The 26,365-nt window shown below is 43.2% G+C and overlaps 1 protein-coding gene across 2 annotated transcripts; it reads right to left on the bottom strand.

The window, feature by feature from the left end:
* Positions 1-937: 937 nt before the first annotated feature.
* On the bottom strand, positions 938-13,730 carry LOC101776856 (phospholipase D zeta 1). Of its 2 annotated transcripts, XM_004962277.3 has the most exons (20): positions 13,287-13,730; positions 11,760-11,861; positions 10,607-10,725; positions 10,309-10,450; positions 10,037-10,204; positions 9,779-9,952; positions 8,493-8,732; positions 8,293-8,409; positions 6,996-7,135; positions 6,755-6,904; positions 6,529-6,685; positions 5,927-6,454; positions 4,833-4,943; positions 4,463-4,609; positions 4,202-4,399; positions 3,929-4,030; positions 3,575-3,706; positions 2,320-2,385; positions 2,015-2,076; positions 938-1,936 (listed from the first exon to the last, which is right to left on the bottom strand). In XM_004962277.3, exons 1-20 carry the CDS (start codon positions 13,581-13,583, stop codon positions 1,687-1,689), a joined length of 3,402 nt encoding a protein of 1,133 aa, XP_004962334.1. In that variant the 5' UTR covers positions 13,584-13,730; the 3' UTR covers positions 938-1,686. The 2 variants fall into 2 exon arrangements, with proteins under 2 accessions (XP_004962334.1, XP_022681098.1); XM_022825363.1 differs by lacking the exons at positions 11,760-11,861; positions 13,287-13,730 and having other exon boundaries at positions 10,309-10,479; positions 10,607-10,723.
* Positions 13,731-26,365: the final 12,635 nt, after the last annotated feature.

The raw sequence follows: 26,365 nt of genomic DNA, 5'->3' as shown, positions 1-26,365 counted from the left end.
CAAGTTTGATGTGATGGAGAATCTTCTTTTTGCATAGTGTCAAAGTTGGGAGTTGGGAGTAACTAAACATGGCCTTGGTCATCAAATAGATTCCTTTGTTTCTTGCTGGTAATACCTATACCAACACTGTCAGCACACGGTTTTGTGTTGGTGTCGTTAGATTTGTTCTTCGTACGGGCTAGTAACAAAGTGTATAGTATTTAACGAGCTGAGCCCAACCGAATCGAGCTGGTTATACGTGAGTAGTGTTGAGCTTTTCTGAGCCGACCAAGTAGGGGACACACACCACCATTAAACTGTGCACGTATGAGCCCATGCTGATTAGTTTTTCTATTCGTTTTGGATTTTCTAGATGCATATATAATTTTATTATATATTTAGATATAATACATATCTAGGTGAATAACAAAAGCTATATATCAGTAATTTGGATGGAGTATATTAGCGAGAGAGCACGGTGGTTTAGTTCAACGAACCGTTTCCAGAAACCACTAGGTTGTGGGAAACTGTGGGTAGAAACATGGTGCAAACTGCCCCAGACGGCAGGCAGATTCAAGTAAGGTACACTCGTACAGACAAATTGAGCGGTGAAAGAATGCAAACTTGGCAGATGAAAAACCTGGATTCCACGATTTTAGTGGGAGGTCGGACGGAAGACACCATTCTTTACTCTATAATAAAAGATATGACATGGTGATAGATCAATCACTCAGTTTTTTCACCACTCACGGGCCAACTTGAATTTTTCTGGCTCCGGAAGTCTGTACAACATCATCACATTTTCTAAAGCAAGTACCAACTAGTGGTGACTTGACAAATTCGCGAAATTATCTGAACATTTGGTGGACCTGTACAACTTAATTTAGAAAATATAATATATTTGACGATATTTGTGATTTCTATGGCTAGAAAAATAATATTCATTTCACCATAATAATGACTGATAAATCTTCGTCCTTTTGATCTGAGTTACGGAATATGCAATGTACTCTTCCTCCACCCAAAACGGTAAGAGCATTTAGTCAAATTTCCTCTCTTCTACAGATTTGTACTTGAGCTTTCAGCTCTCAAAACAAAAATAGTCACTATTCTCAGCACTTTCTACATAGATATAGATATGCATACACCACATGAGGTCAATTCAGGTAACTCATCTACACCTGCTTGAAGGCTTTGATGTACAGGTTGCCATTGAACATTTCTACTAAGCACAAAGCAGTGACAAAGCATTTCTTATGTTGCCCATACTAGAGAAGCTTCAACACAGAACATGTACATATATTGTCCCTCCAACTCGGAGCAAACGAAGTATGTCAATTGTCAAATATCCTTGGTCAAAACTATAGCACACACACAGCAGCTGGATTGGAAAAAAACATGTACTTTTTGCGACAAAATGTATTTTCTTGCCAAAGGCAACGTGTAGAACTAACGGAACTCCTATATTATTTGCATTGGCAAATAATGAATTTGAGTGTTTCTTGCCTAGAAGTTAAACAGGTATTGAATGAATGAACTGTACTTATATACTATTTTCTTTCTAGGAAACTATACTTCTAGTATCTCTATAATGGTATATGGTAATATCTTCCTTTCTTTTTGTTTCCTACTTGACAAAATGTGTAAAGCATCTACAAGCTGATCCTTGCCATATGTACAGCCAATTGAGTAACTTCACAAGAGAGGTTAATGGAAAACCTGTGGCGATGTGTAATACTCACTTTCACTGAAATATGGTCTCAAGTCCTCTTGGCACATGAAATCCAAAGGAAAAGAAACAAGGTGGCCCCTTACTAACTGCAATCTGTCCATAGGATCAGTACCTTTGAGATCGCCATCTTGGTAAGCTTCTAGTTTCTCTTGGGCAACGCCCAAATCAATTGTGGTGTGGCCAATTTTGTCCCTCAAGTGAGCAAAGCTTTGCCGAAATTGGGCCCTGAATGGTCACCGTATGTTTCAGAGACCATGGCAGTTTGATGCAAAAGGTAACCACAATGGAACTTGAAATTCATACCTTGAGTCGATGAGATCGTTGGGTACACAAGAGAAGACATCTTGGTATATCATGGTATTCGTCTGCCAAACACGATAAGTTAGTTAATACATGTATTCAAGTATGAGTTGAACTGACATTTGCAAAGGCATTCAAAATAATATGTACATAATTTAGTTTCAAAACCGATTGACGAGCTGAAGGCAGCCTAACAGGAAATAGGGTCTCAGCTTAATTATTTTAATATGGATTTCCAGGAAGAAAGTTAGCATCAGAATTTTGTGCTCATTGGTTATCCTAGAAAACTTCAGGAACATTTATCTCACCTTAGCAGTGGCCATCCAGATATTTTTAAATGTGGAATCATCTATAGGATCCATGATGTGGCTAACCTGAAAGTGAAAGACGTATTTTCTGTTAAGGAATCATATATGTAATATGTTACAAATATTATTGTCTGTTATGTAAAGGTAAGAAAACCTGATCCATAATCGTGATTGGAAAACAAATGTCAACTGGCTTTTTTGGTGGGGGTAATTTGTGTGGACTAATGAAAAAATTTAGAAGTTAAAGAAACTTTTCCACCAAGCTTTGATCTGTGGTGATGATATACCAAAATAGTTCTCATGTTAGAAACTTAATCATGGCTTTTGTAAAGCATCACTTGACAGAAAACTTTGAAATTTATGCAGAACTTTCCCATGGAATTAGGTGTCACTAAATGGAACAAGAAGATGCAATTTTTCTTATATCCAAAATTTTCTGAGAACTGGAATATTGGCAACACTCATCAGGAGCTGGAACATGTAGCACCAACTGAATTATATTTCTCAGTCTCTAGAGTTCTTGGGAAAGAATTAGTGTCAGGACACAGCTATTATTTTCTTAAAAGCTATACAGTGTTTGGTCATGCATATGAAGGGGAAAACCAAGTATAAGAGTATGTTTAAAAACAGGAAAAGCAAACGCCAATTTAGTTTATTAAAAAGGTGATTACTCTTGGATAAAAATCTGTAGAAACTACAACAGAAATGCTCATGACACTACTCTTGCATCCTTCTGGACTGCGTGTAAATGTCAGAAGAAAAAATGTATTTTTAATGATCTATTCCCATCATGATTAAATTTCCTTTGATGTTTTCCATCCATTCACACGCTTGCATACCCATAGATAAGGGCAACTGCAAATTTGCCACTGCTTTGAACCCCTATTGCAAGCTTGCCAGTTGCCACTAGGAAATTGCAAGATGCCATGCTGTTCAAAGTATCAAAGTACATTACACTTGCATATTGCGGTTTTAAAACAAGCCTGTAACTTAAAACAAGTATTACAAAATAATCCAAAATATGATACTTTGGCAAGTTATGTGATGTATGAGCAAGCAAATGAAACGGAAGAACAGAAACAAGGATGACAGGACTATTAATGAAACGGAAGAACAGAAACAAGGAAGAACAGAACCTAAACCCTAAATTGCAAACAGGAGAAATGCAAATCCTTATTCCATCACTTCACAAAATTGTTGCTTTCACCACCTAACATCAGCAAACAAAAAACAAGGCAGGACATAATGGCCAAACCTCTCCTGGATGAAGGCCAAGGTGCTCCGCCCACAGAGAAAGACGTAGGCTTAGAGAGAATTTTCCAGCTTCCCAAGGTCTTCCGTCCATTTTAGAATTAACAACTTCTTTATCTTCAATGACCACAGCAATCTAAAAGGTTGAAGGGGGCAAAAAACCATATATTTGCTGTTAAGTATGCTATAAAGAACATCCATTTCATAAATGAAAATATACTCTCAAGATAGTTCTACTTTAAACTTAATCATAATCAGTAATGAAGCATCTCTTTATTTTTATTTCACACTGTGCATCTATCACATTAGAACTGTATTAGTGACTACATTTGACCTAGTAATACTAGAAAGTGCATACCTCAGAATCCCTTGATCCAAGCAAGCTTCTATCATTTATGTTAGCTGAGCCAATCAATGTAATGCGGTCATCAATTATCATTAACTTGCTATGTACATAAATCTGCAAAGGAGACCTGTTAGAAGGGTATCCTGAATATATTTTTAATGCCAGTTCTGTCAAAGATCAACAAAGCACAATGGTGACTTCATCAACCTTCTAGATCATAAATTCATGATGCACAACTGGACAAGAGTGAGGAGCGTGCAAAAATGGAAAAAAAGCTCATGGTACCTGACTAGTGACCAAGGGACCCCCATCATTCAGTTTACCATGTGCTCTAAGACCATAAAAGGAGATGTAATCATGTGCTTTAGGTCCAATAACATCAAATAGATTCTGGAGAATTGAATTAGGGCCTCTGCAGATAGTACGATATTGCCAGTGCATGATTGCCCTCACTGATGCAGCTCCACCATCATCAATGCCTCCCTATGATGAGATTACGTAAGTAACCAAGCATAGAAAATATTACTAATTTCTACAGAAAGCTACCTGGAAACCAGGTAGAAGAGGAATGATGATGATGGCCTTAAAGCGCTTTTTCTCTCTCTCAGCTCGAAGTATACGCCGATACAATGCTTCTAATACACGGTTTTTAATCGTATCATCTCCTGACAGGCCCGATATGAAAAATTGATTCTGCAAAAGGCCAACAAAAAGGATGTTACCATAAATTGGTGTATATCTTCATGATAAGTAACCAGGTGCTTAAAACATAGTGAAAAAGAGCTAATGTTGTTTAGCACTTAATTTTTACTCAAATACATTAACAGAACTATACAAAATAGGTGAGCGAGAAGAATACATGGCGAACTCCACTTTCAGAATTCAAATTTAAAAGGTCAAAGGAAAAGGCACAGACCTCAATGTATACAAAGTGTTCTGCCTTTTCAATCAGAGAAAAGTAGGCATTGTGGATGGTTCCTTCAATTTGAGTGGTTCCAGCTGACCATTGACCAACACTCCTAACAACCTGAGCCCCCCAAAAAAATATTCATAAATTTAATTTGATAAAGAAAAACTTATTGCAAGTGAATCAATCTAATGTTAGTAGTCTTAAATTCTACAGCAGGACTATATCTTATCACTCAGATGCTTTTGGACACATGATGAGCATGTAGGGATAAAACAATGTCATATCAACTTTATCTGGCAAGTTAACTAAATATAATGTATATGATGTAGCCACACTTGAAGTTAATTATGTCTTCTAATACATTTGGATATGAGTTAAATATGTAGATAATCACCTAGTCAGATTACAAGAAGTTGACATCACCAAGAAATTATATCTTTCTTAATAAAGGCCAAAGAGAAACTCTTTTAAACAGCTTTAAAACTCTATGTAAAAAGATCCGACAGATAATGCTACTAAACGTACTTATGGTAACCTTCAATAGAGTAGGTTCAATCAAAACAACAATACAGCTTTAAAATGTCTGACATAGCAATAGGAGACACTATCCCCCACACTAATATTACTGACCGATGTTACTAAACAATATACTAGTAGGATCTGCATTACAGCTGTTTAGTCCATGCTAGTATGTGTGTCCAAACATTGTTAGTACAACAGCTAGTCAGCATTGGCAGCTTCATGTTGGTTCATTCAAAAAATAAACATTAGTACCAAGCTATTTGCAAGACAAATAATTCTAACCTAATGGTTGGTTTCACAATTGAAGTAAACCATTCTATGCCCATTTCTACAGATTTCATGTTGAATCTGCCATTAAAAAAAGGCTGCCAGCTTGTTTGTTTCTCAATAAATTACTGTTTCATAATGATATATAGCTGCAAGCAACCAAATGGCAGAAGAACTTGTGATTGGTGAAGCATATGTATATATTACGAAATAAGACAACACTTGCATCAGAGAAATTCCTGTTCATGGATCCTCATTCTTTGGTATTTACTAACTAATCAGAAATATATTGCAGAGTACCATGTACTGACCTGACAACGACAAGTTGCCCTTGGACCAACTTGCCCAATGTCAAGTACTGAAGCAACTTGGTCACCACGCTCCTGCTTTTCCCACCATTTCTTGTCCTTGTGATTCCTATCATCTTTCAGTGAATCAAAACGCCTAATAGATGATGCCTCAAGGGAACTGTGATTGTCCACAAAACTTCTCATAGGTAAATCCTGATGAGAAAAATCCAACTTTGCCTTTCGGTTGAGCAAAGGCTGACTAAAGCTCTTTTTGTTTATGCGATCTGAATTGTTAATATCTAAATCAGTCAATCTTAAATCTGCACTTGACAATTCCTGAGGTTCAAGTTCTTGAGGTAAAAGCAATGGAACATCCTGACATGATGTGCGCGATGTCAAGACTGGATTTTTATCAACATCCCTATCATGATACTGTTTACCATCAGCCTCATCATTTGTTTCTTTGCTTCTACCCTTGTAGTGTGGAATTACCATGTGGTGATGAGGCATCAGTAATGGAATTGCTTGCTCATTTAGAGCTTTGTTCCTCTGTGGAAAGGAAAAGGAACAGTCAATTTACAATAGTCATGGAAGAAATTTATACGATAATGGACCTAACTAACCTTTGCATAATTCCAGCGCTGAACAAAATGCCTCGCTACATCACGGCAAGGTGGACCATAGAGAGCACACTGAACATCATGCCAAGGCATGCGGGGATATTTAGCACGGTCCAGTTCATCTTTCATGGTGTCCTCCCAAGAATTGGGCTCAGATTCCCTATTTACAGATATGAATCACATTTAAGAACATTGCCCCATATATCTAAAGGGTAAAAGTCACAATTACCTGGGATTGTAGTAGTCCTTTCCTGGCCATATCACAGGAGGAGTATCTGTGACTTTGTGCTCAGGATTATCGTAGCGACCAAAGCATAGATCAAGACCTCCAATATAACATACTTGATTATCAACAATTACAACCTTCTCATGGTGTGACCTTAAAGCCAAAATATAAAAATTAAATTATCATATTAAAAAATAATATTTTATGGAAAATAAGGAAACAGGGAACAAAAAATCCTTCATACCACAAGTATACACCACTTGAGAAATGATCAGGGTAACGCAGAACTTTGACATTTTCATGAATGTTAAGTAGCCTTTGCTTACTGTATAAGCTATTAATTTTCAATGCAAGAGCAACTTCCTTGTACAATAGAATGTAAATCTGCAAAAAATGAGTTCAATGTCATCCAAGATAACAAGTAATTATTAAGAAACAGTCTGAATTTATTTCATGCTAATATTTTGCATTCTAATTTCTTTATACTAATCCTTTTAAAAAATGGATATCTTTTGAGCTGCATGCATATAGAACGAGATAATTACCATAGTTTTGACATGTTTGGTTTTTATTTGTTTGCTCTTTTCATTTCAAATAATAGGGGCATTTTGTGGAAAATGTTGCCACAAGAAACCAAAGTGATAGAACTGATTCACATGTACAGTTTATAATGTAGAAACTAAAGTGTCCCTTGTGATACTACTTTCACTCCATTGCAGTAAGAATGGCTGGTACATAACATTGTCACAGGAAAGAAAGTAACTGATACATTGCACGCATCAGTTAAAATATCAGCTATTTCAGCCATTCAAAAGGTTTGACTATATTTGTAAAAAGTTGACAAAGAGAAATATAGACAAGTATTTTTTTAATCATTACTCAACAAGTAAAAAAACATAGTACAGTTTCTCAAAATAATTTCTTAGTATAACATAATATATTATTGACTAATGAGGCAACTTTGGAAATACTATGGTTTCTCCAAATAATTTTGTATTGAATCTGACAAGCACACAATAGTAAAGCATCCACGCTAACAAATGGGCCAATACATGAACGGTGTTTAATGTAAATCATGGTTGGCCACCTATTAAAAGTTGTTTTTTGAAATCCAATTGCCCTATGCATCATGACACCAATTATATGGTCTCTAACCTCAAATGTATCAAACGTCTCATCACCTCATAGCCATATGCAAAGCAAGGACACGGACATGCAGGTGATGAATATCCTTAGGATGCAGCGGTACTTTTCAAATGTTCATTTAACATAGTGCTACTATTTTCCTTTCTCTTTCTTATATGACCTTGTGTGGTCAAAATTGCAACCTTACGACGCTAGAAAAGCAAGCGATCACCAGATCCTTAGGTGCTTAGGATGGCATGTGAAGCAGCAAATGTGCAAACAATACATGATGTGAACATAGAACTACAAGTGGCAAAGGTTGCTTCATAATTCCAACACTGTGCCCTTCATACACCAGGCTCTTGACATTTTCTGATGAAAATTAAATAAAAAATAAAAAAAATCCATGACAGTACCTGTACACCCTGCTTAGCTCTTGCTTCCAGTAGAGCGTCAAGCCTGGATGATCCATGATTTTGGAACGGGCGTCGAAGATACAACTCTGGGCAGAGCCACCAGCCAGTAATGAATATCTGCTCCAAATTATAATTGTCTGCCTTAAACAACTGGTGGATAATTATCCTGCAGTAAATGTTGAAGGAAATAAAAAGATAACCTCTGATTTAGCTTCCTCAATGGAGGACGCAATGGCTTCGAATGCAGCTTGGCCATCTATAAACCATTGTACCATACTCCCATCTTCCAACAAACCCCTTGGTGGTGCAAATGAGCCAAAACGATGAGGATAACACCAGCCCTCTGGAGGTTGTCGAGCAGCATTTATTGCAGTAACCCAATCCTTGACCTTAGAAGAGCTTCTTGTGCGCAGCTTTATTGTCCGGCCACCAGAAGACACCTTTCTCCAATGAATAGCACAATGAGGTTCAGACTCAACAGGAGAACAAAAGTGATGCGAAAAGAATTATGCTGCTAAGTCGACCGAAATATAGTGAAGCCAACATCAACATATATTGAGAATTGGTATTATTTTATCATTTACTATCTATTCAAGCTATGTAGTACCTACAACAGATATTTTGTCAATGAACCACATGTTTCTGTGTAGCATATTCTACACAATGACCAACAGTCCCATGCATGCGCCTGATGTACCAAATGGTCGCACAGGATAACATTGAAATAATTATGAAAAACAGCAACAATTGGACAGAGTTAGGATGACAAACTGTAAGTTTCAGATGATTCTAACACTTCTATCTCTGTGACTATGGTGTTATAAATAAAAAGTGGTCACAAATCCAGCCATCCATAAAGATTCTTCTGCCATGGAGACAGACAGTAACATAGCAAGGCTTTATTTCGTACCACAGTAGCTTTTCAAAAACACTAATGCTTTATATTTTTGGATTGTTTAGAGCGTCATTTTTATATCCGTAGCAATCAAATCTACTAGAGTTGGTGAGGGAATTTGTAACTGAACAAATTTCAATAACAACAAGGCAAAATACAACAACTTAAACTAGCCCTAATTCAAAAATCCGTTTGGCTATTGGATATTCCAAGGCCTGGCTGCCTAGCAACTATGGCACTTTTGGAAGATGTCTAGACAGGCTTGACATAATATACCCAATAAAATTTGATAATTATTAAGAAACTCGACCAAGCTGGGAGGAACTAGGTGCCATTGTAAGAAGAAGAACTGGGCACACAAATTCAAGCCAAAGAGGACTCAAAGCCTGGGTGGCAGGGGTGTACACCCACACCTTCAACCAGGTGAACTAGACTCAGTTCCTGAACATGAAAAGTATGAGAGGGTCCTTTTGGACTTGTGACCTGCGAAACATTATTATTTAAAGTTCCTTGGACTTCAAAACTACTGCATGTTATAAGCCAGAACAAGTTCCAATTTGAACTAAAGAATTTTTGAAATGGAATAGGTACCTGGAATCCAAAATGCAGTGGGTTACGTTCTTTGATCTCTTTTGCTAAAGAAATTTGGCCTTCTCCATTTATATCCATATGCGGCAACGCATCAAAAATAATGACATCTAAAAGCTTTGGATCAAAAGGATCTTCAAGCAAAGCCAAGAATCCTGGCTTCAGGACAACCCAAACCTGTTGAACAAATAACCAATTGAACAACTCAGATACAACAACAAAATATCTGAAAACAAAGCAAGAATGCAAAAAGCTTGATACCTTTTGCCAATTGCTCTTGCAACAGTTAAACAATCCGCATGAACAACATTGCTTTTTACGGTCCTTCTGAATCTTTGGTAGATGTCCAACTGAAACATAGTCTTCTTTTAGCTTAGGCCCATACTCAGGTAAAAATGACAAACATGACACCTCCAAAAATTTGCAAACCTGTTGTCAAACATAAAGATAACCAGATAAGTTGTTCTGATTGACATTTTTATGCTCAATTGCTACGGGGTCTACTATAGTGAAATGTACAATGCTTTTGGTACCTCCTGTGAATTGACAATATCCAAGTTCCCCAAGAAATGGTTCAGATATTCTTGCATTGCAACTTTTGCTCGATCAGAAATAGAATTTTGACGTCCAATAGCTGGTCGAATGACAGGTAAAACAGCACTTGAAGGAACATTTCTGCCACAACAGGTTCAATGTCTTGCTTACTGCATGCATGGAATAACATATGGAGACTCAACTGCTCTAAAGCAACATATGCGATGTGATAAATCATACCTATAGTGAGTTACTTATAACAAACTACCGTGTACATCAATTTGTAAGCATGTTTACCTATTTCTAATGGAGTTATCATCAGATTGTGGAGGAACATTCACATCATCAGCTTCATCCTCATCATGTACTACTGGCATATGCTCCCCAATTCCCAAATTTTGGAGCCATTCTTTGACCTTCAGTGGCAGAATACAAAATTAATTCGATGTCTTAGGCTCAGATGACAGTATGTCCCATGATGATGAGGAAGTGTAGTTGACTAAAAATTTACATAATGCAATACCCTAAAAGATGAGGAAGTACAAAATAAAAATATCATTTCTAAAACCAATATTGAGAAACACCTTGCTTTGAGGTCTAATGTTACACAGCTTGCAAATTTAGCACACACCAGATTAGTTGACCAACACTGATTTGTTGAAAATTTACCACACACCAGATTAGTTAAGCAACACTGATCCGTTGAAAATTTAGCACACACCAGATTAGTTGAAAATTGTTTTTGGGGGTCTAATATGGGAAGGATAGGACTCCAAAGAAAAAGTGCACCATTCTTATCAAGTATTATCTGCTACTATAAACGCCCACCAGTTTTAAAATATGGCACACCAAATATCAATCCTTTGTTGTCTTTTCTCTAAATGAAAGGCCAGTAGCTTACCAAAATCATCCAAAAAAAAGTAAACCATTTACTTGGGTAGAAATGGGATTTTTCCCTATCATACCTACTTGCACGGACCACATCTATTTCTGCTGGACTATTCACTTGTTTCACGCAAATGCTACTAGTGTTTCTACCAACTAAATGAGTCTGGTTAAATTTTTAATAAAAACAACATTACTCACTTTAGGACATGGAAATAAAGATTTTAGATTACATCCCTTTGTTATCAAACTAAACACTTGCGAACACTTAAAAGTTTTATTGGGTACAAATAATAAAAAAGGGTGTGCAAATTTAAAATGCCTAATGACTTGCAAGGGCATCTAATCTTGAGAAACAGGTTTCAACTTTCAAGAACAAAATAACACTAGGTGTTGTTTCTTGAGATCAGGTCAGCCATCTAGTGCATGTATAGACTATAGAGTGTAGTCTTGGTCTTGAACCCCAAGTTCTTTGAGTTCTCTACCCTTAGTACTCTGATGTGTACTGGAAATTTCCATTGTTGCAATGTAAATGGAAAACCCATTTCCAAAAAAAAAAACTAACCTGCTCCTGCTTTTCTTGGAATTCCTCAAGAAATTCACGCCTCTTCAATGCAAAGTGCAGATAAAGAACCTGTGAAGCTTTCTTATATAGACGCCACCTAAACTGATAGAAGTAGTAAACATTATTCAGAGCAGATATGGCACATTTGTATCTACAGTAATAAAGTATAGAACAACAAAAATAATGAATGTGCATCAGAAGCAAATAAATAAGAATTCGAAGATGATAAAATATGCATAAGGTAACAGAAGTACGAGGACTCATGAGTTTCTAATGTTCATTCTTTTTATCTGCTTTATGTTCATGCCTGCACATGTGGTTTATTCTACGTGTGTATTCTAAGGTACTGATTGTCAAGATCAACACATGATCCACAAAGGTGCCTACTGCATACTAAGCTCAGAAGCAAAGGGTAAGAAAGACTGTTCCAACAATCTGTTCACAACAAAAGCATGCACACAATTGCTAAAAATAGATGATACAAGCTTATGTATCATGTCAGTATGCCCTTACTTCCAATTTTTATCATCTAAATGTGACCTTCCCTATCGAAAATGGATTTACCATAATCAAATAAATGTATACAGCCAATTGACAAGAATGATTGCCTTCTCTTTATGAGCATACGAGCCAAATCCAATTGCAAAATGAAATATCATGACCTTACAAGGCAAAACAAGATCGTCAATAGGTTAACAAAATCGTGGTTCATAGTATTCATGGTAGAGGTTCATGATTCGCAATTTTTTATAAGAATGGTTTGCTTGGGCTTAGCTCTTCGGTTCGTTATTGCCGCCATCTAAGGTGGCATAGGATGGCCAGTGGGCACAGGAGGGGCTGAGGCATCAACCCAAGAGGGGTTAGCATGTTGGTATCCTGTGGTGCCAGATTGACAGTTTTATCCAAACAGTACGAAATTTTCCAAAGTAGAAGTTTATGGTATATTCAGGTAAAAAACAACAAATACCCATACACCCAGTAGACCGAATAAACTTGAGCCCATCATTGCTAATCTATCCAGACATTAAATTCGACGAAAGAACTGCTCAAACGTAGGAAGTCAGGAACTAAAATAACATAGGTCGAATTTGAGTGTAACCACCCAATTGAAATTTTGTAGTCAAAGACCTCGTGTTCCCAACATCCAACTAGGGAAAAAGAAACTCCCAAACAGTCAAGGACTTGGCATTCTGTTGAAGTCACCAGAACCATACTGGTCAATGATCCACTAAAATTTCGCAGAAAATCAATCTCTAATTCCCATGCTTCAATTCCATTTTGCATATGCCGATCAGTGAACCAACTACGCATGCCACTTCCAAAAGGTAAACTAAATCACTAGCAACCACCGCCCCTACGCAATTTAACTAAAGGGACATCTTATCATGGATTCCACCCACCAAGAGAGCGCGATTTTCAAAGTATAATCAGGATAGCGCCACACCGAATTCGCATGATTTTCCAGGGCTCATTTTCCCATCAAACAATCCACCAAAACCTCAAAACATTTGGGGAAGGATCGCGGACCTGCTTGTAGTGGACCTCGATGGTGTAGGAGAGCAGCATGGGTGTGATGTCCCCGGCGTCGGGGCGCGAAACGGCGATGATGTAGGCCCGGGGCAGCTCGTCGAACACCCGCGCCGCGTCGGGCACCCGGAGCGACGCCGAGGCCGAGGCCGCAAGGACCTCCGGCCGCCGCTCGGGCTCGGGCTCCGGGTCCGACGGCACCGCCTCGTCCTCGGGGTCCGCGGGCGGCGGCATCCGCGCGTAGCGGTGGTGGCCGTGGCGCGATCCCGCCGGCGGCGGCAGGCGCTCCAGGTTCATGGAAGGATGCTTCGCGGGGAGGAAGGACAGCTGGGACGGGCTCGATCTGATTGGTCGGCGGAATTGCCCGAGTTTTTTTTTTTTCCTTAATGGGACGGTTGATCGGGTTGCTGGTTTTTTTTTTCCCTCTTGCTTGGCTGCGGGAAACGCGAGGAGGAAGAGAAATCGGAATGGGAAGTGAAGAAGAGGTTTTTTATAGCTTGGAACTCCGGGAGATGGTGGGGCCTCCTGGGCCGTCTGGTTTGTGGGCCCAAGTCGGGGAAGTTTCAAGTGTTCCTTCTGGACCGATTCCATGTTGCGGTGGCAATATTGAAGTTCTGCTTTAGCATAACCGTACAAATACTCCTTTTATCCCATATTACTATTCATATATCTAGATGTATATTAAAATATATATATATAGAAAAATTAAAATAAATAGTAGTGTTACTTTAAAATATTATTAGATGAGGTAAAGAATAGAGAATTTCGGTGCACAAGTCCTTAAATATAAGACGTGACGTCCTATATTCAAGAACGAGTGTTATGCAATAAGAAAGAGCAACTCTTGATAATTAAATTGCCAAAGAGCCATGATCTCATCCTAAATAGTGGAGGATGCGAGTTGGTATCTCATTCTAAGGCTCCGTTTGGTTTCACGGACTAAAATTCCTGTCACATTGAATGTTTAGATACTAATTAGGAGTATTAAATATAGACTAATTACAAAACCGATTGCACAAACGGAGGTTAATTCGTGAGAGGAATCTATTAAACCTAATTAGTCCATGATTTGACAATGTGATGCTACAATAAATATGTGCTAATCATGAATTAATTAGGCTTAATAGATTCATCTCGCGAATTAGCCTCCATTTGTGTAATTAGTTTTATAAGTAGTTCATGTTTAGTCCTCCTAATTAGTATCCGAAGATTTGATGTGACAAGTACTAAACTAGTTTAACTCAAGGATCCAAACACCCCTAAATAGCTGAAGATGAAGATAGGTATGTTCTGTAACTCACACATTAATTAGGTGCATGCCCTATTACCTCGACTTTTGACAAGATTGACTCAACTCGGCACCATAGGCACGGCCTCGCGAGCCGCTAGCCAGGTTGCATAAGCCGAAAACGAGATTGAAACTAGGCACCGTGCAATGGCCTACCCTAATTAAGAGGCATGCTCATATATCTAAACATGTACTCCGTATAAGCTGCAATATGGGGTTTGGCTACAAGGTCATGCTAGTTTCTCTTCAAATGCATATTTTTTTATTATTAGTTTGTAAAAATGTGTACTTTTCATCAATTGCAAAAGTGTGAGATTCATCCCTCATGAGCGGCACGGGCGGCTCCCAGACACCGCGCCGCCAGCACCGCCACCAGCTTCTCCCCTACCTCGTTGCCGCTCGCAAGGATGGCGGCGGTGGGGCTTATGCTTCGTCAGCTCTTTTGTGTCCCTCTCTCAAGGGTAGGTAATGGCTGTCGACAGTCGCTACTAGCTTACTACGGAGATGAAGGAGCTCGTCGTGGGAGTCGACAACGCTCAGATCTGGTGTACCAACGACCGGATCTGGCGTCTCCCATGGTTCGTAAAGCTAAGCGATGCTGGCTGCACTAACTCATGTCTACGGCGGCGCTCGAAGGCCAGTTCGGCCGGTTTGGCCAGACCTGGCGTAGGCATGATGGTGGCAGCAGCGGCCTGCGACAGCTGTGTGCGGCGAGGAGGACAGGACGTGTGGGTGGCGCGCAACGACACAGAGTGAGGAGGCGGCCCGGCAACCGTGGGCATGGAGGTGGGCTTGCAGCTCAACACTAGCTGGGCGGTCGTGGAAGGCGATGCGGGCCCAACGACGGCCTCGCGCAGGAAGAAAGAAGCCGTAGCTTGTGGCGGTCGTGGGTAAGTGTGGAGGTGCGAAGGTGGCTGCCGAGAGCGATCGCGAACTCAGCGGCATGGAGGAGTGGCGGGCCAACCCTGCTGCGGCGGCTCAAGGGTGGGAGATCTAGCAGCGAGGCCAAATTCGGTGTTCCCAGGCCCTGACCTGCAAGCAGTCCCGTCAACTAGTGCGTGGAGGCTGTGAGTTGTGCGTGGAGATCGGCAAGGCGTGCCGGTGCTTGTGCGCGTGGGAAGGCAAGGAAGCCGCACGGCAAAGCACGTGGACGTCACGCATCTGCGGGTTTGGCACGACACAAGGAAGTTCGGTGGCTTGAATGCCACGAGGCCATGGTGGTGCTGAGGCGGCGCGGTGGCTACTCGTGTGGTGCCGTGGCGGCGCAAGCTGTGCGTCGATGCACGGTGTGGGTCTAGACAACGTCCCGCGATGAGGAGGATCCATGCCGGTGGTGGAGCGGCATTGCTGTCGGCATTCGACTATGTGTGAGGTGGGCTGTGCGCAAACGCTGGCAAAAGCTTTAATCGGTTTAATTGATTGCGACAACGGCGATGCCTTTGGGCACCATGCCACTCCTTGGAGGCGTTGTCTTTGTGTTCTTGCACACCGCCTCCTCTGGTCGGCGTTTGATACGTTTTGCCAAGGTGATGAGCCATTGTCTCTGGAAGCTTTGTGTCTGCGCACGTAGTGCAGCTGAGATTCTGGCGGTGGCAAGGAGGAGGTGAAGTTATTGGAGTAGCTCGGTGGCACCATGTCACCCCTGGCGGCAAAGCAAGTCTGGATCCTTGGAGTGGAGTCCAGCGGCGGAAGTGGCGAGGTCCCCGTTTGCTTTAAGGTGATGTGTCTGAGGAGTGGTGTGCGGTGGTAGATGTGGTGAAGCCCCCACGCGTTCGAGTTGCCTTGGAGGGCCAGGATCCGATGCGGTGTTTTGGTTGTTTGGTGTGTACGGTGCTGCAGCGGTGCTTCGACGTTGGTCCTGCATAGCGGTGGCCTTTTCGATGTGGTGCAATGTGCTCCTCTTTTGACTTCTGCCGATGCAAGGCCGTTGTTTGGGAGATCGACGATCGTGTGTGTGACTTGAGGATGACAGAGGCATGGTGGAGGAGCCGTGGTCGCTACACAGCTTGCAGCGGACTGTGGCGACCAGTCCTACGTGGTAGCGGTTGGTTCAGTGTGGGGCATTGTTAGGGACGATAGCGTTAGCGATGAGGGCTACTTGTCGGTCTTTTCTCCCGGGTTGTGGTGGTGTGGCATGGTGGTTGGTGCTCAGGCGTTAGCATTGTGTGGCTTGTGTCGATGTTTCAATCCGACTAGCCATAGAGTTTGTTTTGTTTTGAGTTGAGTTGAGTTCAGCGCTATCCGTTGGGAGTTACCTTTGTGGCTCTATTTTTGTACCCAGTTTGGGCTCACTCTTCTTTTTAATATAATCGGCAGCTCTCTTGCCTGGTTCATTTAAAAAATCCCTCATGTTTTATTTGGTGCAAATAAACCCCTTAACTAACTAAACCAGTGCATTTATCATTCCTACATTAGTTTAATAATGGTTTAGTATCATCTAATGGTGGTTTATGCCACGTAATCATCTAGCTAATTTCTGCTTAGTGATGTAATATGCTGAGTCCAAGATATAAATTCCGTAAAAAGTTATAAATCATCTAAATTGCCTATCCCATAAAAATTATCTAAAAGATTAACGGAACCACTCACACCAAATTATTATAGCGATTGACTCAACATACGTGGTTATCAAGTGATTATTAAGATTATTACATGGCCTAAACTATGTTCCATGACACTAAATCATTGTTCAACTAAGGTGGGGATGATAAATGCACGGTTTAATTAGTTAAGGGGTTGATTTTGCACCAAATAAAATTTGAGGGATGAATGTCACACTTTTTTGCAATAGTTGAGGGATAAAAAATACACTTTTTCTTATTAATTTCTATCTCTTTGGATTTTGTTGGTGGTTACAGAATGCCCAAACAATAGAGGGTGGCTCTAGAATAAGGCACTTGTCTAAAGAGTTTCTAGGGGACTGAGTGACTAGAATGTTGTGTCCTACTTGAGCCCATGACTCCTCTTATTTATAGCCTTAGCAGATGGCACCTTTTCGGGCTAAAGACCCTTGTGCCCCCGGTACGGCGTCCATGGAGCTAAACCCACTGAAAAGCGGCATCATGGGTAGCAAGGTAAAAGACCTTCCTCCCAAGTATGGAGGTTCCCCGTACCTAGGGCTAACGTAGTAACCCCTTTCCATACAAGGGGTGGGCGTGGTGGCCCCCTCCCTCGTACCTAGGGCTAACGCCGAGGTCACATTTTCCTTTTGGATGATGCCTAAAAGTGAAAGTTATCCTCCCTGTGGTCTAGCACGGGGACTGCACTGGGACTTCCCATTCGTCGGTCTCTCCCAAAGGGACCATGCCTCTGTGGGAGCCGGAGGTCTTCGAGAGGGCCCCGAATGACCTGGACAGAGCTTTCTCCCTCCCTACAACCCCGTGGGCTATCCTGTCCTTGTTGCCTTCCACCGGGGACTTCGGGAGTCGTCAACCAGCTCCTGCGTGTTGGTCCCGAGGGACCCTCTGGAGGTTCCGAAACCCCCTTCCGCTTCCCTCTTCCATGGCTTCCCGCCCTCCTAGCCTTCATGGCCTAGGAGGGCAGGGGAAAGACAGGGCGATTCCCCATGGGGAGAGGGACCCCCAAACGTACGGAAGCATTCTAGCAAGAAACGATCCCTCCGGCCCATGATCTTGGGCCAATTCCCCAACAGCAGCCCTTTCTCGGGGATCGTCGTTCGAGTCCCCGGAAGATGATCTCCGAGACTCCCTTCGGCTGGTCGATGGAACAGCTGATGCTGGAAATGGGATGAGAGAGTGGCCCGGAGGGGAGAGAAAATGCCCCCTTCATGCTCCCGGGCCCACGGCAGGCTTGGGCAGTGCGCCCAACACGCCATTTGGCACGGGTGCAGGGGTCGAGGTGTGCGAGGCCGAAGTGAAACCGGCCGGGCGCGGCACGCGAGGGACCAAGTGTCCATTGGGAGGACCGTGCGGGTTAGTGGGACACACATCATCCCTTTGCTGTCCAGCGCGGTCGGGTCACCTCGGTCCTACCCACCACTTAGGCCCTTGACTCTCCCACCTGGGCCCCTTAATAAATATTGACCCTCCTCTTCCTTTTCTAGGGTTTGCCCTTAGAGCTATCCTCCTCTCCCGGCCTTCGTGTCCCTCCACCCGTAGCGCTTCCCTCCTCAACCTCCGACTTCCCCTTGCTTTCTTGTCGCCATCTCACCCTTAGATTTCCTCTCCTCGCTCTTCCTTATGGCTCCGAAGCAGGCAGCTTCCTCGAAGGGGGATCCCTCGAAGACTAAGAAGCCCCGGGCGGAGCACCCCCTCACCAGACGCCTCCCGGTGAGCCTAGTGGACGACATATTTTTGGATGACCTTCACAAGCAGGGCTTGGTCTCCGACTGCTTCTTGGTCCGTCCTCCTGTGGCACCCTGAAACAGTAGATGATGTTCTTCCAGAAGAATTTGACGATGTTGGCGGACTTGATTGCTGTGACGGGTTTTGTCTCTACCCACTTAGAGAAGTATTCCACGACTACCACGACAAAGCGAAAGCCTCCCAGCGTGGTGGGGAGTGGCCCTACAATGCCGATCCCTCACCATGCGAGTAGCCAGATAGGACCCAAGGGTTGGAGCAGCATTGCGGGGAGGCGAGTCATCTTGCTCATCCTTTCATAGGCATCACCATGCTTGACGATTTCTTGGGCATCCTGAAGTGAAGTGGGCTAGTAGAACCCTTGTAGGAAATCCTTCCCGACTAGGGCCCTGGACGTCAAGTGTGCCCCGAAAGACCTGATATGCATTTCTTCCAGCATCTATCGCCCCTCCTCCCTTGGGATACACCGCAAGAGAGGGGGCGCACACCCCCGCTTTGTAGAGGGTGCCATCCACTAGTTGGTAGTTGCGGACGGCGCATCTCTATATGGTCTTTAGAAGTGTACCGTTCTTCGAGGAACGTGATGATGAGGGAGCGCCAGTCTTCGCTGAAGATGACTGCCATCTCCTGTGAGGTCCCAGAGGCACCAGGGGCGGTGGCGACATGGAAGAAGACCTCCGGTGGGAGTGGGGTCCCTAGGTGGCTGCCTTAGCCAATGCATTGGCTGGTTCATTTTCTGCCCTAGGGATGTGCATGACGGTGAAGCCATGGAATTTGCGCTCTAGGTTCCGGACCACCCAGAGATACTCCACCAATTTCGGTTCTCTGGCCTAATACTCCTTTTCCACTTGGAGCATGAGAACTTGGGAATCACTCTTGACAAGAAGCCTCCGCACCCCCAAGGCTGAGGATTTCTACAGAGCGAGGACAAGCGCTTCATACTCCGCAGTGTTGTTGGTGCAGAGCAAGTAAAGTGCTGACGGCTCTTAAGTACCAAATATAGGCCATCAACTCCTACATAAATACATAAAGAATGAGCACCAACAATAGTGGTAGGAGTTATTACTAATGAAGTACACAAGTGTTCGTGAATATTTGTACGTAGGTCCATTAAGAGAGAAAAGACACCTCAAGAGTAACGAAACACACTCTCAACCAATCAGGAGTAAGCACACGGATCCATGGGCCCACAACCAGGAGGAAATCGACTACATTCACCGCCAAGCACCCTGTACCCACATGAGGACCCACAGGGCAGTGTCCTAGAGCAAAGGCGGTGCGAGAGGCGGTTGTAGGGGGTCGGCCGAACCCCTGGTTCAGCCGAACCACCCTTGGCTCCTCTCGTCCCCAGCTAATGTGTGGCGGTAGTTGATGGTGTCCCAAAGGTGGTTGTGGAAGATTCTCCAAATATCCTTGCCCGGAACCGACCCCAAGAGCCTATTAATATGAGGGGAGGGGTCTCATTTGAAGACACACCATCTTCCATCCCCACTTGGAGAAGTCCCTCACTCCTATCAAGAGAAAAGCTCCACTCCATGGCGAAGCCCTATTTAGGCTAGTGCTTAGGATAGGGGAGGGGGAGAGAGAGAGAGAAAGGGAGTAGCTCGAAGGAGTGTTGAGTCCCTCAGCACTCTACTCTGGTCATGTACCTCTACAGATGCTGGCTTCCTCCTATGCTGAGTAAGTGAGTATTCGTGATTCCTTATCTAATTTAGTGCTTATTTAATAAGCGAGATTAGTTCTCTTACTCATGAGTTCGTCGCTCCGTATTTATATGGAGTGCTGTATATCTGCTATGGGTCAACAAACGTAGTTAGATTGAAGTAGTAATCAATAGTGTCGGTGCGAAATCTGACCGACTAGTAAATATAAGTAGTTTTGTCATGCGTTAGATCAGATGTGGCCTAGCACACAATGACACAGGATCTATACTGGTTCGGGCAATGCACCCTACGTCTAGTTCGGGGTCGGTCGGTCGACTGTATTCCTAAGCCCGGGTGCTCAAAGTTTGCAGTGGGGGAACAAACGAGTGAGGAATGAGAAGGGGGTGTCCGAGACCTGGTCGTGCTTTAGTCCGAGTGGAAGAGAGTGATGGGGGGCTCAAATGTGCGCTATGTGTTGGAGAAAATACTTGCTATATTTCTCATGTGTCTGATGTGGAAGGGCTCGTCTCCTTTTATAGTCCAAGGGGACGACCTTACAAGTCAGAGAGGAAGAGAGAGAGAGAGTGCAGGTGCTGCCTAGTCTTGTCATTGCCCACGTCACCGGGTACAGTATGGCCATTGCCCTCCATCCCTGTTCATGCTCCGTTGTGACGAGTAGGTAGCACAATGTCCGTCTGACATGGCATGTGGGCACTGTGCGGTGCGTGTGCAGGGCGTGGTGAGGTACGGTCCTCTGTACGGTGGTTGACTTGAGTGTTTTCCCTTATTTGCTCCACCTACTCCCTGGGCCCACACTGAGCGAGCATCCCTGGTAGGTTGTCCCGGTCGGTCCCAACCATGTCGGTCGGGAAGGAGTGGTGTGCGTAGGTCCGGCGTATCCCTGGTCGGGGAAACTTGGTCGGAGTCGGACTGTGGTCCCGGCCCTGACCAGGCCTTTTGGTTGGGGCGGCGACCAGGCCTCCTGGTCGGAGGCGCTGGTCGGTGGCCGGATCATGGTCTCAGCTTAGCATTGCATATCTGGGCCGGCCCAGGCGTGCATTATCACTGCGCCTCTCATTGGGCTAGGCGTTGTGGAAAAGCGGGCCCATTAGGGACCCCAGGTCTATGGACCATCAAGTAGCATAGACGTGGTATGTGGGCTATGGGTTATCCTTCATTTGCCTTATATCCCACAGGCTGTAGAGGCGTAGGTGGTGACAACCCTATTGGTTCTTTGTAATCCTCCATGTTCGGATATATCTTAGAGTCGTTGGTCGGAGGCGCCTGACTCATTCAGGGTAAGCCGGTGCCTGAAGTGAGTATTCTGACCCGAAAGATTGACCTTTAACTTATCTAGCGCTATCCATAGGAATCCTCTCTATCTTTCACCCACCGTTGGTTGGTGTTGGTGTTTAGACCCGGCAACCTACCGAGGGGGGTACTCGAGGTAGTGTTTTGGTTAGTGGGGCTCATTGAGATAAGGAACTCGAAGGTAAACGCAAACACATGATTTAGACAGGTTCGAGCCGCTGAATAGTGTAATACACTACATCTTGTATGTTGGTTGGATTGAATTGGTTTGGAGGGGTCCTTGCCTCATCGTATATTGCCGGGGGTAGGGTTACAAGTCGGTTGTTTACAAGCGGATTTAACTAGACGAGTTCTACTCTTATTGCTACGAGTACTTTTTCTAATCCTTGACTAGTTCTTGTCTTGCCATGTAGACTACACCGTCCTGCTCATAGTCTCCATATCAGATACGTCTCGGTGTCTAGCCCCATATTTAGGATTGTCCAAACCTTTTGGTGGGTCCATAGATGTATGTACGACAAGCCCCCAAGTACTTTTTAGTCAAATGTGGAAGTACCAAGTACATTTTGTAGACTTCACTAACTAGTTTTGGTGCTCTTCGTGTACTTTATTAGTTTGAGTCTTCAAAAGTACCTGAGCACTGTCATGCGGCTAGAATGTGCTCAAGCCTTATTTAACTTAGTCTTGTATCCCTCAATCTTAAATTTTTATTTGGAAGTGCGATGAAAGTCGCACTCCATATGGTGTAGCCCCCAAGCCTTTGGGTGAATCGAAGAGTCAAGCTGAGGGTCAATCTAGAATTTGCATCACTATCCCCTTAAAACCTAGAGAAAAAAACTTTTTTTATCGATGGGCACGTGGCACACAACCCCCGAACCTTTATCTGACTAGTTTGGTGGGTATAAGGGTCAATCTCTGGTCAACGTGATCATATTTGAATGGAAACCTTATCTCTTCTAAAAATAGAGGTAACTGCCAATCAGGTGCCATGAAATCTTCGGATCCGTTAAACCTGAATATTCCTTTATTCATGCTGCTGTTACTGCGCCGCGGTTATAAGTAATGAAGGAAATCATTCCTTCTGTTTTACCTTTGCCATCTGCTTTTTCAACTTCCATACTATAGCCCTAGCGCCGCCACTGCTTGATCTCTGAGTGCTAGCACCACCGTCCTCCACCACTCAGCCCCCGAGCGTATGCGATAGAAGAAACTCGTGACATCAAGGATGGGGAGAAAAGCTACTGCATCTAAAGGGGTTGAGGGCGGGAAGCAGAATAAGTCTAACAAGAAAAAGGAGCCGCAGTTGCCGGCGTTAAAGTATGGGAAGACAGATTAGACTGCACCACCTATGGCAGAACCACCCAAATTAACCTGGCTAACGTGTTCCCAACATCGCCTCAAATGCGAATAAACACTTTCATCGAATTAAAATGGTAGTCTTCAGGTTTCACCCGATGCAATCACGTGTTTCTGATCGAAACAAGCATATAAAGCTTGCACGAAGACGAGTCCCGAGATTACAACAATCCAGATAACACATTACAGGTCCCACATTAAGTTATTACAACCGAGTGTTCGAATGCATAAAAAGTAGTTCAGAGTTCATAGCAGCGGAAAAAAATGATGGTTCTAACGATGATACATAATGCCATGGTGAAGCCTGCCATGATATCACTCACCACGATCCTCACCAATCGAGGATGGGTCCTACTCAACCATCCAACTTGGAGGGAGCTGAGACGGTCAAGTCACACTAGCAATCATATCCTCAAAATCAACATTACCTAAAAATATAGCCACAAGAAAGGCTGAGTATACTAATACTTCGCAAGACTTACCCATCAGGTGGTATCTAATCCATCGACTCCTAGACATGTAAGGCTTTTTGTCTGAGGGGTTTGTTTTGCCAAAAGCTTCTAAAGTGGATCCTTACTTTCAAGTTTTAGCACCAAGTTCTAGTTGATTAACCATTCTAGGTAAGCACTTATTCTAAAAAAGCAAATTAATCAAGCATCCATATTAATCATCAACCTTTGTTCCTCTTCTTACTCATTGCAGAAAGGCGGTCAAGCAGTCCCAAATTGTGAGAAGCAGACGATTCGAATCAAATTTCTTAACCTTGCAAGGTGGACCTAAACACATAACATATGCATACCATGCCGGGTTCACATATGTTAGCCATTTCTATTGATCCCTGGCACGTGTCCAGGGCCCACTTCCCTTAGATACAAGGCCCCACCGGTCCCGGAACTACGCCATACCAAGGCTGCACTTGTACCCACATGATGCATCAGGGGAACCCGGTTCCAGAGAGAGCAGGTAGTATGTCCACGCCCCAGTTCAATTAGGTACTAGGCTTCCCTATCCCATACTCGGTATGTGTTTAGTACTTTCAAACACTTGACCACAACTCTAACACATTTCGACCTTAGCAGTTTTTCTCTAAACAGACGAGGCATCCACCAATTCAAAAACATATTACCAAGCCCCGCCCGTCAACCTTATGATTCCAACATAAGTAAATAGGCAACTCCTATAGCTCGCGAGTGACAGGAAATCACTCGACTTACCATGTCCCTATTTAGCATAGCAACTACTCGACTTATCATGCTAGTATTCAACACATGGGTACTAGGAGCTTGCAACTAAGGTTTAAAGCAACTCCTATGAACTTAATGCACAAACATAAGTAGCAAAAGTATTGCATAATTTTATAAATCAAGATTATGCTTTGGGGCTTGATTTCTTGTACTAAGCTAGCCTGTGGCTCTTCCAAAGCTTGGCTCGGGTCTTGTGTGGCCTCAATCAGGTTCACTGCAGTAGCCGAGTGTTCCTCTTGAGCTTTCGGAACCAACTTGTATGTACCGTCAGCGAGATTAGCTTCTACACGAGATGCATATGCATAAGATTTCAATTACACGCTTTCATGGTGTAGGTTGCATTTCATGAATCACTGCAGAAGTATAGGTTGCATTTTTTACCACATCCATCAAGACAAGATTTTAACCCTTTCTTCTTTTTGGTCACATTCACCTAGACAAGACTTTAACAAATCTTTTCTTCACAAAATAAGATTTTACTTTGATGGTGATTGTGTACACATATAATATTCTAACAACTTAGAATTCATAAAATAAAGGTGGTGTTGTTGGAGGTATCTCCTAGAGGCAATCATAGAGATGATGATATCTGATTGTATCCATGATTTGTATATTGTGTTTATTGAATATCCATTAAAAGCTACTTCAATTGATTTGCAATTATGTGAATTGTATGTGGAACTCTTTACTTGTATGGTTATTCTAAAAGTTGTCCCTAGTCGGAGTTCATGTGTGGACACACATGAATATTAGACTAGTACATGTATTAGTTGATGACTATGTTTTACAAGTCATGGACATGGAGATGTCAAACTAATAATGTAGGCATATGTAGAGACATGTGCTAGGACTGACCCAACATGAGAAGTAGTTCTCTCTTTACACAACATGTACGCTTTGTCCTTAGACCTGAGATTGTCGCATGTACTCAAGATGTGGATCGACTTACTTAGGGGCTATCAAACGCTACACCGTGATAGGGTAGTTAAAAAGATAGCTTTCAGGTTTGTCAGGAAGCATGCTGTGAGGCCTGGTCAATCAAGATGGGATTTGCCCCTCTCTGATTGAGAGTGATATCTCTGGGCCCCTCGAGTGATCGGATCCGAAAATGCATGGCCATGCTACGTATGGTTAAGAGTTAACCTACAAAGGGATTCCAAATCACAGGATCGAGAAAGAGCGGTCGGCTTGGAGCTAGACCAAATATCGTGAGGCAAAGGGAATAGCATGTACGTGATGTTGTGACGGTTCATCTGATATGATCTTGATGTGCGTATAAAAGTTGGCACATCTTGCTAGAGGCCGCTACCGACTATTAGGCCGAGTAGGAGTACTCGGGCCATGTCTATACGTATCCAAACCCATAGGGTCACACACTTAAGGGGCTGGAAGCCCAATTCGGATATGATCCGAGTTGGACCAGGTTTAGAAGTACTAATGGGCCTCAGACCCAGAGGCCCGTCGGGAAGCTCTATAAATAGAGGGGTGGGGCGCCCTAGGGTTTCATCCCTTTTGGCCGAAAACACATTTGCCGCGCCTCCCACGCCCTCGCCCTGTTGCAACTTGTGGACCTAGCAGTCCGGCTTGCGATGCTTCCTCCCTGCACGTGTGGATACCTTGAAGGTGTTGCACCTGCAGCACTTGGACGAGCCACGACAAGCCGTCGACGAGCCACGACGAGCCGACGACAAGCCGCGGCACGAGAATGACCCTGCTGCACGTGGACGAGCTGCTGAGGAGCTGCTCGACGTCGACGTGATTGATTGCGTGTTCGACTACGCTGATCGAGTTTGCTGCCTCGACGTGATTTTACATCTTCTGCACCAGTGCGTCGAGTGGTAATCACGTGATCCATATACGGCAGTTTTCCTGGTTTACGCGGAAGAAAAATTTTGTTTTGCGCTTGTGTAGCCTA

Source organism: Setaria italica, chromosome III (genome assembly GCF_000263155.2).
Source record: "Setaria italica strain Yugu1 chromosome III, Setaria_italica_v2.0, whole genome shotgun sequence".
Classification (NCBI taxonomy): Eukaryota; Viridiplantae; Streptophyta; class Magnoliopsida; order Poales; family Poaceae; genus Setaria; species Setaria italica.
This window is presented reverse-complemented; position numbering and strand designations above follow the sequence as displayed.

Bases quoted from the DNA above. Each gene is read 5' to 3' on its own strand.
- LOC101776856 (XM_004962277.3), bottom strand. From the start codon at position 13,583: ATGAACCTGGAGCGCCTGCCGCCGCCGGCGGGATCGCGCCACGGCCAC. The intron at 11,862-13,286 runs GTCCGCGATCCT...TACTTCTATCAG, and splicing joins TCGAGGTCCACTACAAGCAG to TTTAGGTGGCGTCTATATAA. The intron at 10,726-11,759 runs GTTAGTTTTTTT...CTGCCACTGAAG, and splicing joins TCCAAGAAAAGCAGGAGCAG to GTCAAAGAATGGCTCCAAAA.